This window comes from Podarcis erhardii (genome assembly GCF_964252035.2).
Source record: "Podarcis erhardii genome assembly, chromosome: 10".
In the NCBI taxonomy this organism is placed as follows: domain Eukaryota; kingdom Metazoa; phylum Chordata; class Lepidosauria; order Squamata; family Lacertidae; genus Podarcis; species Podarcis erhardii.
This window is the reverse complement of record NC_138500.1, coordinates 24,947,889-24,964,646: the sequence shown is the minus strand read 5'-3', so window position 1 is coordinate 24,964,646 and position 16,758 is coordinate 24,947,889. Positions and strand designations below refer to the sequence as shown.

Genomic DNA, 16,758 nt, shown 5'->3' with positions numbered 1-16,758 from the left:
TTTAGTGGATGAGCCCATGCTTTCCAAGCACATGGTCTCAGTTTGAAGTCCCTGGCATCTCCTGTTTTGCAACAATGGAATATTTTGCATCTCATTTGTATGAAGATGTAAGATGACAGCTGGTATATTGATAATGCTTCATCTGCAATATGCTTTTCCTATAAGTTAATAGTTGCTGTGAATTAACCTGAGCCATACCCTCGTTTCATGTATACAAACATATTGTGATGGTAGTTGGTACAGTACCCTATTGGTACTGTAAATTTGCTTTTGAAGTTCTTCCCCCAGATTTTATGTATGTGTGAGTTAACATGGTAGTTATTGAAAATAGCTATACCTATTGTGGTGCTGGTTGTATTCATTTTTAGGATGTATTGCATGTACTTTAGGTATGATAAAGGCAATTTTATTTAATATTATCACCTTGCTCTTAATTGACATAATACTGTTTCCTGGCAAATAAAGCTTCAAAACAGTGAGTATAAACTTCCTCTAAGAAAGGTATTTGTGCCAGGTGCCTGTGTTACATGGTGGCATTTGCAATGTAGAAGCTGAGATATTGGTCATAATCGTTTAGGCAAGTGTTAGATTCCTACGCACCTCCGCTGCATTTCCATAGCATATGCTGCCGTCTCCCTCATAGCCCTTCGAACACACACATTCCCAGACTCCAGAAGATGTGAACTGACAAACAGCCTGTTAGAACAGGGGGAAAATAATCAAACACCGAGCCACCTGTGTATTCTTCCCAATGCAATATGGTTTTGCAGCATAAAAGGCTTGTGCGCTTACATACCATATTTTTCGCCCCATAGGATGCACCTAGTTTTTTTTGGGGGGGGAAATAAAGAAAAAAAATTATTTCCCCCCCAGGCACAGGGCTGGCGCGGGGGAAGTCCAAGCTTCCCCCGACCCCAGCCCCCAGAACAGCCTGCTATCCGCAAGCCTAGGGAGCCGCACCAGTCTCCCCAGGCTTGCGGAGAGCTGCACGAAGCCCAGGCGCGCTCTTCAGCGTGCCCCAGGCTTCGGAATGCAGGCAGATCTGCACAACCTTTGGGAGCCCAGCGCAACTTCGCGCCGGGCTCCGGAGGGTTGCGCGGAGCTGCGCCAAGCCCGGGAGTGCAGGCAGCTCTGCGAAACCCTCGGGAGCCTGGCACGGCTTCACGCCAGGCTCCCTAGGGTTGCACAGAGCTTCCTGAAGCCTGGAGAGCGAGAGGGGTTGGTGCGCACCGACCCCTCTCGCTCTCCAGGCTTCAGCGAAAGCCTGTATTCGCCCCATAGGACGCACACACATTTCCCCTTCATTTTTGGAGGGGAAAAAGTGCGTCCTATAGGGCGAAAAATACGGTAACTGGTGGGGCCCTAATTCCTGAACACATTTCTTCTGAACAAATACTTCAAAGTACACTTTTGGGTGCTTCCAGACTGTTTTGCAGGAAGGATTCAAGTGCATACTGGAACTTTAGTTTTGCATTGTTATAGTGGGTTAAACAATTCTGTCACCCTAGTGCAACAGATTCACTTTAAAGAAGAACCTGGCATTTTGCAGTTTGGAAAGTGATGAGGAAATGCATTGAAAAGTGTGTGACAAACAAATTAATACCAGGAAGACCAACACCCAACAAACAAATCAGAATAAATGCAAACTAATTTTCATTGTTGTGTAACTGGCCACAAACAAGTTGGAACAAATGTTCAGTAAACATTATAATCTCTGCATAAGCTTTGTGCAAGAAAATCAAGATCAATACTTAAAAAAAAAGATATTTAGAGGTGACTTTGCTTAAGTGCCAGTGAAATCAACTAATTAACATCTAGTGTACAGTTATCTACATGGGAAGCAAAGCCACTGTAAAGTAAAAGCAATGGATCCAAACTACAAGAAAGAAGATTCCACCTAAACATTAGGAAGAACTTCCTGACAGTAAGAGCTGTTCGACAGTGGAATTTGCTGCCAAGGAATGTGGTAGAGTCTCCTTCTTTGGAGGTCTTTAAGCAGAGGCTTGACAACCATATGCCAGGAGTGCTCTGATGGTGTTTCCTGCTTGGCAGGGGGTTGGACTCGATGGCCCTTGTGGTCTCTTCCAACTCTATGATTCTATGATTCTATGAAATCCTTTAAATTCAAATACACTAATTAAGGTGTTAGTTGCAAGAATTATTCAGCTAATGCTTAGAGCTCTATTATAAGATTGGGAGGGGAGGAATAATCAGCCTCTGTTGTGAAAGCCACTGTTCTGTTTTGTCTCAACAGAGTCTGCACAGAAGTACTCAGTGAATTGTTATTTGTTTGCACTGCGCTTTGGATAACAGTTGTTAATTTAGGGCTACTGCAAATGTGGCATTCATCTTATATTGGTAATACCTCTGTACAAAGTGCCAGAGAGGGAGGTGACCTGTCAGATAAATTTTAAGTGAGACTTTTCTATTGCTACTTGATAAATAAGAAGGGGAGGTGGTGAGGCAGAGTTCAAGGACTTGTGTGGTTTGCAGAGTTGGCAGGAGGCATCTAGACCGCATCATGCTCCTGAATGTTTTTGTTTAGAATGTAGCTTGCTTTGACCAAACCCAATCTGATATCAAACCATGGAGAATTTGTTAGTCCTAAATTGATCCCAAGTCTCTCCAGGGCAAGTTCAGCATTAAAGATGGAAAGATCTGTCAGCTTCTGTTCTCTCCATTGCTTATTTTTCCAGTCTTAAATTCAGTTCTCCACATTTTTGAAGCAATTTGAAATTGAGTTTTCTTTAAATTCTCACCCTTCAGCATTTTAATGCAAAATTCTCCTAATAAACATATGTTTGTATGTAGTTTTGACTAATGTTCCATTTTTGTAAGCATTTTCCCTAATACAATGCATTCTTGTATGATATTTTCATTAATATGCACATTTTTATTCCCATTTAATGCACATTTTACCCCATATATGTGTGTGCACTTTTGTAAACATAGCCATTGTAAAATTATCTGAATTTTGTAAATGTTGAAGGGTTCCTTGTTTTAGTTCTCCGGAACATGCAAATGTGATAGGTTTGACTTTAAATGCAAACTGACTTGAATTTCTTCCCTTTCCCTGTTCAGCACCGTTGTATCACATGAGGCTTATTCTCAAGCAGCAGCTGAACAGGCTGTTTGTCAGTCATGTAAGAAGCAGGCACACTGAGATATGAATCTACCATGTTAAATGGCAGGTGTAGAATGACTACCTGTTTGCTTGAAAAAGTATGCCTCTCTAAAAAGAATAAGGAGCAATGAGGCCTTCAACAAAGTGCATTGTTGGTTGTGAATTTTTTACTCTAAACCAGTGGTGGGGAATCTGTGGCCCTACCTAAGTTGCTGGACTACAACTCCCATCATCCCTGGCTGGTAACCACACTGACTGTGCTGCTGGAAACTGGAGTCCAACAATATCAGAAGGCATAGAGGGTCCCCATTCTGGCTGTAAACAATCTCCCACAATCACAAACATGCATAATTTCAATTAAGGTGTAAAATTTACAAATATAAGTTCTCCAGGGGTAAAGTGACAGCCACTGGCAGCCTCATTACTGTGATCCCACAGGACACAGTAAGTGTGTTCTTGAGAATACAGCACCATATTACTAATTGGCTGGAGCTGAGAGTAAATTGTTTGGCAATAATTAGCACCCCCAAATCCACTATACTGATGCTAAAACAGAAAATTTAATTAAGTTGTAAGGACTAGAGAGCCTCAAAGTTAGACCCATTGAGAGTAAAATGTTAGTGATTCTCTGAAAAATAATATAATGCTTATTTTAGTATATCATTATTATAAAAACCTTTGCGGAGCTTGGAATATTTTGTAAAGTGAATTACTCACCAGTGGGTGGCACTTTCCATTTTGTTCTGAACAAGAGTTTATCAGTTCACATTCATATCCATTTCCTCGAAATCCCTCCTTACATTCACAATCATTCTGTATTGTAGGGGGAATATGAAATAAAATTATTCACTTGAACTGTTCACTCCTATGCAACCTCTGTCAATAAAAGTTTAAAATGAAGCCATGCTAGGCTCCTTTGGGTGGAAGGATGGGATATAAATTTAATAAATAACCTAACCTAACATAAAGTGCAATAGTGCCTGTTCAATAGATGATGCTTGGAGTCAACTCTGGGCATCATCTTCAAAATCCTAGACAGTTTAGAACCAGGGTACCTAAACAACCACCACATCCCCCATGAACCTTCTGTGCACTCAGGCAATCAGGGCAGCTCCTTGTCTCTGTTTGGCCACTGTCAGATGCCAGGTTGGTGGGTATGTGAGAATCAGGGCATAGTAACTCACCGATTCTGGAACATCCTTCCTTAAGAGATCTACCTGGTCCCCTTGAGTATGGTGTTTTCAAATTATTTATTGTCAATGAATCTATGGGCTTGGTTGATTTCTGGATTGTGTGTTTAAAAAACACTTAATGGTTTAAGATTGCTTTTAACAACCTAACAAATCTGATGTTAAAGACAGGCTCAGTAAACAGTTTGACAACAGGAAGCTTGGGGAATCAGAATGAAGAATAATAGCCATGAATCATGGTTCTCGAACATCTCGGCTGCAGAACGTTTTGGAAGCTGAATGCTGAAAACCCAGAAGTGTCTCTGTTTTTGAACACGCCTCAGAAGTCAAACGGCTTCTGAGGCGTGTTTCTCAATTTTCCCCATCAAACTTGCTGGCAGCCCTTTGATCCTTGGTTTTTGAATGTTTCGGAAGTCAAACGGACTTCCGGAATGGATTACGTTTGAAAACCGAGATTCCACTGTAATAAAAATATCAGGACCAACCCAGCCATTAGGCAGGGTGAGGCCTCTGCCTTAGGTAGCAGAAGCGCTTGAGGCAGCACCCTGTGGGTGCCCCACCTGCCCCACCACTTCCTCTAGTGCTGGAGAAGTGGCACCAACATTGGCCCCGATCTGGGGCGAGATCTGTGCAAGATCTCCCTCCAAATTGGTGCAATCTTGCCTGAAACTGGTGCCAATAGCGTCTGTCAGGGGTTCAGGAGCAGAGACACAGGAGATGGAGCAAATGGAGAGCGAGGAGGAGGAATACGAGGGGGGTATAGGCAGTGACAGTGGTCAGAGAGATTCCACGAGTCTCTCCAGCGAATCGGAAGATTCACAGAAAGGAGCGCCGATGGCCAGGGCAAGGGGGGTGCCAAGGGGGAAACCCCAGAAGGAAGGGGCCAGCGGGGACTCCCTGAGCAGCAGTTGGAAATCAGGACCAGCTTCCCCACCAGAGTGCAGTGGGGGGGAGGAGTCCCAGGCATTGGGACCAGTGTTCTCACCATCAGAGAGAGGAGATGAGTCAGGATTGACCATGCCTCCATCGGAGAGCGGGGAAACGGTCAAGAGGAAAGTCACCGGCTGGGCGCGCGGGCCAAGTTCAAATGTACAGGCGAGCGGCACAGCAGGTAGCCCGGAGAGGGAGCCAGGTCCTAAAGCCCGCCGGAAGGAAGGGCAAGACTCAGGGGGGTCAGCGTCAGAAGAATCCAGGAAGGAGGAAACCCCAGGGGGCAGAAGGACCCAGAGGAGGAAGGAACAGCGCAGGAGGTGGAGCCGGGCTAGGATCTTAAACTGGTGCGGAAGGGGTAGTGACTCAGAGGGGACTTCGCCGATCTAGAGCCAAGACGTAGGGCTGCACGCTCTGGGGTTTGAAATGGAAACTAAACTTCAATAAAGACTTTTGTACATTACATCAACCGGGCGTTGGTCCTCTGTGAGCTGGGACCTAGAGGCAGCTCTGACAGTAAGTCCCCTCTCGACTTTTAAAACCTCGCAACGTGAGGGAACGCAGCGAGGGGCGAAGATTGGTGCTTCGCGAGCTCACGAAAAGGAGGCAAAATGACTACCGAAGAACACATAGCAAGCCTGCGGAACGCAGTAACACAACTTAACGCGGAAATTTTGGCATCCAGGAAAAAGGAGGCGGAAGCAGCGGCTGCCTGCCAGGATCTGCGAGCCAGGTTAGAAGCGTTGACTACACAGGGGCTGCCGGACCCAGACCAGAGGGGATTGGGCTGGGGAAGAGAGGAGGGAGCCTTGTGTCTCATTTCGATGGGAATCTGCAGCAGTATCCTAACTTCAGAGCAGACGTGATTTATGCGCTAAAGTTGCTGGAGAAGGATTTTAGAGATGAGGAGGAGAAAGTAGGCTTCATAGTCAGTCATCTCCATGGAGAAGCTAAAGCATGGTTGCGCAATCTCTGGAGAGATAAGGATCCAGCCCTCCGGAATGCGGATGCCTTCATTAAAGCGATGGATGCCTGTTTTTTTGTCAGAGATTGATGTAGATATCGCCAGGAAAGAGGTGCATGGACTGAGACAAGGCAGAGCCACTGTGAGACAATATCACTCCCGTTTTTTCGCATTGGTCAACGCACTGGGGTGGGAGAAAGAGTCAGCTGCCGTCAGAGACAGCAGGGGCTGAACGGTGCTGTGAAAGACGAAATTGCAAGGGGGGAGAGACCCCAGACCACCAAAGATGTGGTGCAGAGGGTGCTAACGATTGGGGTGTGCCTGGAGGGACGCCCTTGGAGCAAGGAGGAAGGGCGTTGGGGACGCACGCCAGCAAGAGCACCACCCTCCTTTCCCAGGGAAACAGCGCGCGCTCAATCCACGCCTCCGCTGGGAGGGGGAGAAGAGCCGATGGAGTTAGGTGGTGCTAAGGCTCAGTCAGCAGCCGGAGCCCTAACGCCGGGAGCAGCCAAAACGAAGCCTCCTAGAGGGAACAGGAAATGTTACATCTGCGACAGTGCTCAGGACATGGCGAAAGAGTGTACCCGGAGGATTCACAAGCACACTGCAGCCTCAGCAACAGTAACAGAATCAGTTCAGCAGAATGCACCACAGCAGGGAAACGGAATGGTCTGGCTGGAATCGGAGGCACTGGGGCCCAGCCAGACAAGTCAGTGAAGCAGTCCCCAGGGATCTTACAGCCCACAGACCCCCTCCCACCCAAACCAGTGGTGCAGCTCACCGCATCCCTCCAGCTTCCCAATGGGCTCACCATGGAAGTCCCTATTACCATTGACTCTGGCAGCAATGCAGACTTTATCGGAGTGGATTTTCTCAAGCAACACAACGTGGCGCTCCTGCCGGCCGCGATGCCCCTGAACGTAGTCACGGTGGACGGCAGAGAGCTACTGGGAGGGCAAGTGCTGCAGCAGACACCTCCAATGGTGATGCGAATTGGTAATCACCGCGAAGTCATCAGCTTCAATGTCACCCACCTGTCAGACACGCCCATAGTGTTGGGCATGAGTTGGCTGGACAGGCACAGCCCGGCATTAGCATGGTACCAGCGTCAACTGACCTTCGGCTCCTCCTACTGCGCAAAACACTGCATCCTCACTACCGCGGAAGAGGAGGGGCACGAGGATGGACCACAGCTGAACTTAGGCATGTTGCAAGCAGTACCCAACAAGTACAAAGAGTTTTTGGAGGTTTTCTGCGTGAAGGAAGCGGACAAGCTGCCTCCCCACAGACCCTACGACTGCAAAATTGACCTCCTGCCGGGGGCGACGCTGCCGACGGGGAAACTGTATTCCATGTCTGAGGATGAACTGCAGGAACTCAGGGAGTTCATAGATCACAACTTGAAGCGGGGATTCATCCGGGAATCCAAGGCAGTGGGGGGCAGTCCCGTGTTTTTTGTGAAGAAGCGGGACACGCCCCAGAAGAGGCTGGTAGTTGATTATAGAATTTTGAATTCGAAGACCAAGCCCCCAGCCTTCCCCATGCCCAAGATCGATGACCTGCTGGCGACGGTGAGGAAGGGTCGCATCTTTACTAAGTTGGATCTGCGCGGAGCGTACAATCTCATACGCGTGCGGGAAGGCGACGAGTGGAAGACGGCCATGTTTACGCCGCTAGGCACCTATGAATATAGAGTTATGCCTTTTGGATTACAAAATGGTTCCCACTGTTTTCAGGCCTTCATGCACCACGTCTTAGAGGGTCTCCTCTACAAGAAGTGCGTCTGCTTCCTGGACGACATCCTGATCTTCTCGGAGTCGCCGGAGGCTCACGAGAGAGATGTCAAGGAAGTCCTGCAGTGGCTGAGGGAGCACAGGCTTTACGCCAAGCTGGAGAAGTGCCAGTTCGACAGGACGGAGGTGGATTTCCTGGGCTACAAGCTGTCCGACAAGGGACTCGCCATGGACAGCGCCAAGGTCCGCTCGGTGCTGGACTGGAAAAGCCCGCGCAATCGGAAGGAGGTCCAGAGGTTTGTCGGCTTTGCCAACTTCTATCGAAAATTCATCAGGGGTTTCGCTATGCAGACGGCGGCCATCACCGACACCCTCAGTTCCAAGAAGAAGAAGTTCATCTGGACTGAGCAGGCGGAGCAGTCCTTTCAAAAGCTCAAGCGTCTCTTCGCGTCCGAGGAACAGCTACTACATGTGAACCCCACCAGGCCCATGAGGGTTGAGACGGACGCCTCAGACAGAGCCGTGGGGGCCGTCCTGTTGCAGCAAGACCACCAGGGGGACTGGAGGCCGTGCGCTTTCTACTCCAGGAAACTCAGCAAGTCGGAACAGAACTACACCATCTGGGACAGGGAGTTGCTGGCCATTCATGCAGCCTTCAAGGCGTGGCGGCACTTCTTCATCGGAGCCAAACACACGGTGCAGGTCCGCACGGACCATAAGAACTTGGAGTACTGGCGCACGGCGAGGTTCCTGAACCAGAGACACATTCGCTGGGCGGAGTTCTTTGCAGATTTCGACTTCAGGATAGAATACATCCCGGGAGACAGCAACATCATGGCGGATGCGCTATCCAGGAAACCGCAGTATCTCGAGGAAGAGGCACCGGCGGCAGCCAAGCACATTTTCGCACCGGAAGCGTGGGCATGCGCCTCAGCCACGGTGGACCTGGACGCGGTACGTCGCGCGCTGCAGATGGACTCCTTCGCTCGAGCCAAGATGGAGGAGGTGCGCAGCGGCACAGCGAGGGGCGACGAGTTCCAAATAAGTGACGGACTGCTCATCCGCAAAGGGGCCCTCTACGTGCCGGGAGACGACCTCCGCGCGAAAGTACTGCAGCAGTTGCACGACGCGCCCACCGCTGGGCACTTCGGCAAAGAGAAGACGGTGGAATTAGTAGCCAGAGACTTTTGGTGGCCCAAGATGCGGGGGGAAGTCACGGATTATGTCAATAGGTGCGACACCTGCCAAAGGGCCAAGCCGGTACACAAGCCGCCGGCGGGGCTGTTGGAACCGCTACAGACACCGTTCGAACCGTGGGAGCGGGTGGCTCTGGACTTTGTCACTGATCTGCCCAGTTCGAGGGGGAAGACAGCGGTACTCGTGGTAGTAGACCTGTTCACCAAGATGGCCCACTTCATTCCTTGCGCGAAGGTGGCCACAGTGGAGCAGACCGCCAAGCTGTTCATAGACCACGTGTTCAAGGTGCACGGCCTACCACGGTCTATCCTGTCCGACCGGGGGCGCCAGTTCATCTCCAACTTCTGGCAGAAGCTGATGGGCATCCTGAACGTCAAGGTCAACCTGGCGTCGGCGAGACACCCGCAGACCAACGGACAAGCGGAGAGGGTCAACGCCGTCATGCAGCAGTACCTGAGATGCTACGCGAACCAGCAGCCGTCGACCTGGGTGGACTACCTACCGCTGGCCGAGTTTGCCTACAACAACACGAAGCACGTGTCCACGGGAGTGACACCGTTTTTCGCCAACAATGGGCGGCATCCCAGAACCTTCCCGGGTTTAGAGAAGGTGAGGGAGGGGGAGCAGCAGGGAGCAGAGGCCGTGGCAGCGGAGTTACAGGAGGTCCACGAGCAGCTCAGGAGGCAGTTGGATCTAGCAAAACAAGCTTACAAAGTGCAGGCAGACCGACACAGGAGGGTTGGGGAGGACATCCGGGTGGGGGACTGGGTCTGGTTAGCAGCCCAGGCAGTCCCAGCCAGATCGTTAGCCAAGAAGAAGCTCGGACACAAGCAGCTAGGGCCTTACCAAGTCGAGGCACAGATCAACCCAGTGGCCTTCCGGTTGACACTCCCGGAGGGATCCAGAATGCACCCGGTCTTTCATAGATCAGTGCTAACGCCCTACAAGGCACCTCACAGGTTTCAGGCGCCAGGGACAGCACCAGAACCGCTCAGGGGGGCACCTGAGAAGGGGGGGTCGTCGAGAGAGGAGCCACTCAGTGAAGCCACAGAGATTTTAGACTCAAGGTGGGGGGAGGAAGGGATTGAATATCTCCTCGCCACAGAAGACACCCCAGCCAGCGCCAACAGGTGGGTGCCGGATTATGCAGTGGAGGAGCAGTGGCTCAAGGAAGAATTCCATACAATTTTCCCGCACAAACCCATGCCAGCGGATTATTTCGACGAATATCTTTTCACGCCCACACTCTCAGCCAGCACTTTCCAGGGTTTCTCATCAGCTGAGGAGACGACTCCGGGGACTAGTTCCCCAGAGGGATCGCTCTCAGGGTTTGGCACGGGAGGGTCTTATTGGTGGGAGGATCAACCCGAAGTGGGCTGGCGCAGAGACCTGCCGAAGGGACCTTGGCACGCAGTGTCGTCCCAGGAACCAGGGGAAGAGGGGGTCTTGGGGGATTTGGGGGTGGCTCCAGGTTTCGAGCACACCTCCCAAGAGATGGAAGCAGAGGAGATCGCCGTCGATGAGCCCATGCAGGACTTCCCGGACTTATCCCGATGGCTGCACGCCACCGGGGACGAACTGTATCCAGCGCTCACCCCCACAACACTGGAGCTCCCGGAACCCGCACCTGAAGAGGGGGAGGGGGGAAGGGGGGGCTTCGAGGGGGGGATGGATGTCAGGGGTTCAGGAGCAGAGACACAGGAGATGGAGCAAATGGAGAGCGAGGAGGAGGAATACGAGGGGGGTGTAGGCAGTGACAGTGGTCAGAGAGATTCCACGAGTCTCTCCAGCGAATCGGAAGATTCACAGAAAGGAGCGCCGATGGCCAGGGCAAGGGGGGTGCCAAGGGGGAAACCCCAGAAGGAAGGGGCCAGCGGGGACTCCCTGAGCAGCAGTTGGAAATCAGGACCAGCTTCCCCACCAGAGCGCAGTGGGGGGGAGGAGTCCCAGGCATCGGGACCAGTGTTCTCACCACCAGAGAGAGGAGATGAGTCAGGATTGACCACGCCTCCATCGGAGAGCGGGGAAACGGTCAAGAGGAAAGTCACCGGCTGGGCGCGCGCGCCAAGTTCAAATGTACAGGCGAGCGGCACAGCAGGTAGCCCGGAGAGGGAGCCAGGTCCTAAAGCCCACCGGAAGGAAGGGCAAGACTCAGGGGGGTCAGCGTCAGAAGAGTCCAGGAGGGAGGAAACCCCAGGGGGCAGAAGGACCCAGAGGAGGAAGGAACAGCGCAGGAGGTGGAGCCGGGCTAGGATCTTAAACTGGTGCAGAAGGGGTAGTGACTCAGAGGGGACTTCGCCGATCTAGAGCCAAGACGTAGGGCTGCATGCTCTGGGGTTTGAAATGGAAACTAAACTTCCAATAAAGACTTTTGTACATTACATCAACCGGGCGTTGGTCCTCTGTGAGCTGGGACCTAGAGGCAGCTCTGACAGCGTCACTGCTTCTCCATCAGCACCAGAAGCAGCAGGGGGCATGGTGGCAGCAGCAGAGTGAGTAGCAGAGGCAGTGGTGGTGACAGCAGTGGCAGGGTGGCATTGAATATATGCGCTAATGAACGAGCTACTAACTGCATGTCAATTGGACTGCATTATTACCGCAAAACTCAAGATAGTTTATTAGCTATTGAGTTTATTAGCTAATCGTTTATTAACTATTGAGCTCATTGGCTGCCGTTGCTGTTGCTACTGAGGCAAGGGAGAAGGGCTACCCCTATGCTATCCACATAATCAGTTATCAGAAACCAATATATTCAATATATATCCAAATATGCTTATACAAATCAAGGATTACAGTACTTTATAATCCATTTTGAATCAAAAGGGAAGCTGTGCTGCAAACTGCTTGAAACGGCAAAAAGTTAGAACCGACCTTTCCCCTAAATATCTGTGCACCCTGGACAAGGGGGAAAGACATGAATCAGAGATTCTGATACAAATTCCCCTCAGATACAGGCTAAATTAATCCACAGAACAGGAAGAGCAAAACCACAGAATGTCCAAGCTCCCTGTCCTGTCATAACTGGGGGAAAGGTTAGACAGAGCGTCACTGCAAGCATCGGAAAGCAGAACTAGAATCCGGTGCTGACCAAGGCTTGACTGGGGGTCAAGTAGCGTGACAACCGCTTGCTGATTGGCTGATTCTCGCTGACAATGTTGTGAATCCCTCATGATTGTCTCATGATCAATGATTTGCTGTGATCTACTCAGGTATAAAGACCTCTGGATTTCTGTCAATCGGGGTCCCAGTTCTTTGGAAAATATTCCAACTGGGTCCTTATTGCCTGGCAATAAACCTCACCTTCTTATTCTCCAAAAGCTGTCTGGCTGATCCTTATTAAACTCTTCGCGAGTACCCACTTGCTTCACTACCACATAAAGAAAGATTACAGAAGATTCACACAGTGCAGAAGTTAAGAGGCAGTTTTAACTCACCTGACCAGGACCTATATATAGGCAAGTAGCATTACTATGACACCCTCCAAAATTTGGCAACAGGCAGTTGTTGATTTCTGAACAGTCTTTGCCATTTCCTGTCCATCCTGGCTGGCACACACACTCATGGGTCCCAGGGCCAGTCTTAACACATTCTGCCTGCAGGTATATGGACATACCAGAGTTACAGCCTGTGCATTGTAATGTGGGAAGGACAGAGTTCAGGGGAAGATTCTGCATGTTTATTTTAGTGATATAGACCAATGTGGACAGGTGAATATTTCACCCATGATTTCTGTGGCCTAAATCTAATTATTTCCATAGTGATAAATGCAAAGACTTCATCAACATTTCACTTACGATTTAGCACAATTATTTTTAGAACATAATATGAAACCTGTTTGGTCAATGGACCAACTGGGTAGCATTTTAACTGGGAAAGATACTTACTTATGAGAGGTGTTCTTAATTTGGATAATTAAACTCAGAATTTAAATATGTTAAGATATGCAAAGGAATTTTGTACTTACATTAGCATTGCAGCTGTGTGGAATTAAATTAGCACAAGGATCTACTTCGCTGCAAATTATTCCATCTCCTTCGTATCCCGGCTTACAAATGCAGCTAAAATTTGCATCAAAGCATGTGAAATTAATAGTCATGACAGTTGTAAAACGAAGCCAAAATTATGTTTTTATCACAACAGGCAGCAGATCTTTCCTAACCCTATAAACACTGGAAGCTGCCTTTTATCAAGTCAGAGCAGTGGTCCATCTAGCTCAGTATTGCCTACACTGACAGACAGTGGCTCTCTAATAATAATAATAATAATAATAATAATAATAATAATAATAATAATAATAAATTTATACCCTGTCCATCTGGCTGGGTTTCCCCAGCCACTTTGGCCAGCTCTCAACAGAAAAGATGATAAAACATCAAACATTAAAAACTTCCCTAAACAAGGCTGACTTCAGATGTCTTCTAAAAGTCAGATACAGTTGTACCTCGGGTTAAGTACTTAATTCGTTCCGGAGGTCCGTTCTTAACCCGAAACTGTTCTTAATCTGAAGGACCACTTTAGCTAATGGGGCCTCTTGCTGCTGCCGGGCCGCCGGAGAACGGTTTCTGTTCTTATCCTGAAGCAAAGTTCTTAACCCGAGGTACTATTTCTGGGTTAGCTGAGTCTGTAACCTGAAGCATATGTAACCCGAGGTACCACTGTAGTTGTTTATTTCCTTGACATCTGATGGAAGGGCGTTCCACAGGGAGGGTGCCACTACTGAGAAGGCCCTCTGCCTGGCTCCTTGTAACCTCACTTCTTGAGCTGGACCTCAGTGTCCGGGCTAAACGGTGGGAGTTGAGACGCTTCTTCAGGTATCTCTAAAGTTGCAGACTGGATATGCCAGGGATTGAACCTGATACTTTCTACATGCAAGGCAAATGGTTTGCCACTGTTGCCGAAGATTCTTTAACTGCAGGTTCCAGTTGAATCCTGACCTGTCTGTATGTGTGAAGCACATGCTCTGCCACCAACGATGGCACAGTTAAAAATCTTAAGTAGCACAACTGGGAAGGGGCAGGTGGTATTCAAATTCATTTTACTCAGAGCATTTATAAAAATGAATTGGCAAACCAATTAGGACAGTCGAGGTCAGGAAGATGCAGAATACACCACATTCACTCACATAGAGGATGACAGGTGGGGAGACATGTGCCGACACATACTCCTTATAGTTCCCCGAGTGGTATAAAAATGATCAGTATAATGGGCCTACCTCATAGCACCATTGGTAAACTGGCAATCAGCATGTGCATGGCAGAACTGAAGAAAAGTCCCACATGGAAACACCTGTGTGTCACATAATTTCCCAGCATATCCACTTTTGCATGAACCAGCAAGGCAGATCCCATCACTGTCTATTTGGTTGTCACACTTACCATAAACACACATACATTCTGTGGAAGGATGGGGGAAATAAATGTCAATGAGAGGAATATATATATTTAGAGAGAGAGAGAGAGAGAGATCAGGCCCATTTAAAAAAGGTAATATATGTGTTGTTGTTGCAAATAAAATCTCAGCTGGTCTTTCATTTTCCCATTTTTCTTTTTTTTAGCAATAAACAATGAAATACAAATTAGAAGAGACTGTTAGAATGTTCTAATTGTCACAAACCCAGATGCCAGGAGTGAACAGGACACCAAGCCAGAGGCTACTGTGTTATCAGTTAAGAAGCTGGACTGGGTACCTGGACCTGGCTCTGATGCTGGTGATCATGGGCAGTGATGGAGCAAAACTTAGACTGTTAACAGTTAAAGGTGAATCTACAAATCCACACTTTCTAAAACCACATGCAAACTGAAACTCAGGTGCCCTTCAAAATTCACACTTCTTTGAATTTTGTGGTGCAGTTTTTCAGCCAAGTAATGTGTACAAAAATGCACATACTAAAGCGTGCATGAAACGCATATATTAATGAAGATAACAGGCAAAAAAGGAATTATATTAAGGAAAATTTGTTTGCAAAAATGTGTACATTAGGCAAAATTGCATACAAAAAATTGTTTAACAACAGAAAATCACACTAAAATGCTGATGAATTGTCATGAGAATCTTTTTTTTTGGGGGGGGGACAACTGAATCTAAGACTGGAAAAATGAGAACCTGAGAGAAATGAAAATGACAGATCCATTCATCCCTATCTGTGAACTAGAGGCTGGCAGGCCAGAGCCCACTGAACAAGATCCCGCAGAACCAGGCCCATAGAAACTGAGCCAGGCCCCTCACTGATGCTTTCCCCTGGGCACAAAGAACTAAGGACCGCCCAGTTCAGCTGCACAGGGAGCACATTAGGCAGGAGTTTATGGAACTCAGAAGTGCTTGTCTTTAGGTCAGAGGCTTTCTTTGCCATGAAATTTGACTAAGGCTTAAAATACCCAGGGAAGAGAGAAACCGCGGTGCTTACTTTTGTCACAGTGTGGTCCATATTTGTTTGGGTTTGAACAGAACTGGCAATGTGATCCTTCAAATTTCCTGTCACAAACACAAGTCCCATTCCCTTTCATGCCATCCATACACTGCAAAGTGGAACAAACATATTTGAAATTATACATTGAAATTCACATGTAAATGTATCAGAATGGTATTTCTGTTGGGAAAATGTGTCTTACACCTTCCTACAAGATGCCAGTTCCCTCTGTCATTTCCAGAGCCACTTTAAACACCCAGATGGAGTCCAAAGAGAAAAGTAATCTTTACTGATTAAAACTAAACAAAACAGTGTATCATTTGAGAAGAAAGGAACAGAGATGCTTTGTATTTCTCAGTTCATGCCTTACACATAGCAGGGAGACAGTCAACCAAACATACAGAGGAGAAACTCTCACAGGATTACATAGCCAATCAGAATACTTGCAACCTCAGCAAACATCATGCCATTCTTCCTGGTTGGTAAGCAACACCTCTACCCATCTCCCACTTGGTTTTTTACTATACCACTAACAGAATTATCACTTGATTTACAAACTGAATGTTCCCTGCTGTTTTACTTTCAACGGCTCTGACTATTTGTTAGTAAGAAGCAGACAGATGGGGTCTGACTAAGGGCAGACTGAGGTTGGTGGGGCAGTGCCCCATTAGCCCTCACTGTGTGATCCAACCCTTCACCCCATTAACCTGAGGTTTAAAAGCTAGACATTTTGAACAGTGGTCCAGGGTCCACAACATAGCCTATTCTATGATGCTAAGAATGTGAGCTTGTGATACATGAAGTGATATAAATTTACTTTGGTGCAAGATGCAGATTGTGAAGCATCTCTACTATGAATTCAGTTTTCCTTTGGGTGTTCAAGGAGGTGTGGGCATTTTTTCATGCAACACCTCATGCCCAACAGGAAAACTGACCCTGTCATGAATCAAGCAGGTATGCTGAAAAACGCCAAAGTCAACTGACATCTCAACAAAAGCAAACAGTTTCATATGCCTATTTTATAGACTTCAACAAAGAAAATGGAGACCGGTTGACACTGAAAATATTTGTTTCTTTTACCTGTCCATTTCCTGAGCAGGGATTGGAAAAGCCACCAGGGCACTGATTGCAATCTGGGCCAAAGAATCCTTTGCAACACTTTGGCTCCTGGAAAATAAGCAAACATTTCCTCATGACCAAAGAAAAAAGAGCAG

The 16,758-nt window shown here is 48.0% G+C and overlaps 1 protein-coding gene across 1 annotated transcript in view; it reads right to left on the bottom strand.

Moving 5' to 3' along the window:
* Nucleotides 1–16,758, bottom strand: part of STAB2 (stabilin 2) — a 92,013-nt gene that overhangs the window by 50,069 nt on the left and 25,186 nt on the right. The window contains exons 21-27 of the mRNA XM_081878777.1: nt 16,625–16,711; nt 15,542–15,653; nt 14,351–14,531; nt 13,103–13,196; nt 12,573–12,731; nt 3,842–3,937; nt 601–696 (exon numbers count right to left, since the gene is read on the bottom strand). Coding sequence (XP_081734903.1) covers nt 601–696; nt 3,842–3,937; nt 12,573–12,731; nt 13,103–13,196; nt 14,351–14,531; nt 15,542–15,653; nt 16,625–16,711 — 825 coding nt within the window. The remainder of the gene's footprint in view (nt 1–600; nt 697–3,841; nt 3,938–12,572; nt 12,732–13,102; nt 13,197–14,350; nt 14,532–15,541; nt 15,654–16,624; nt 16,712–16,758) is intronic.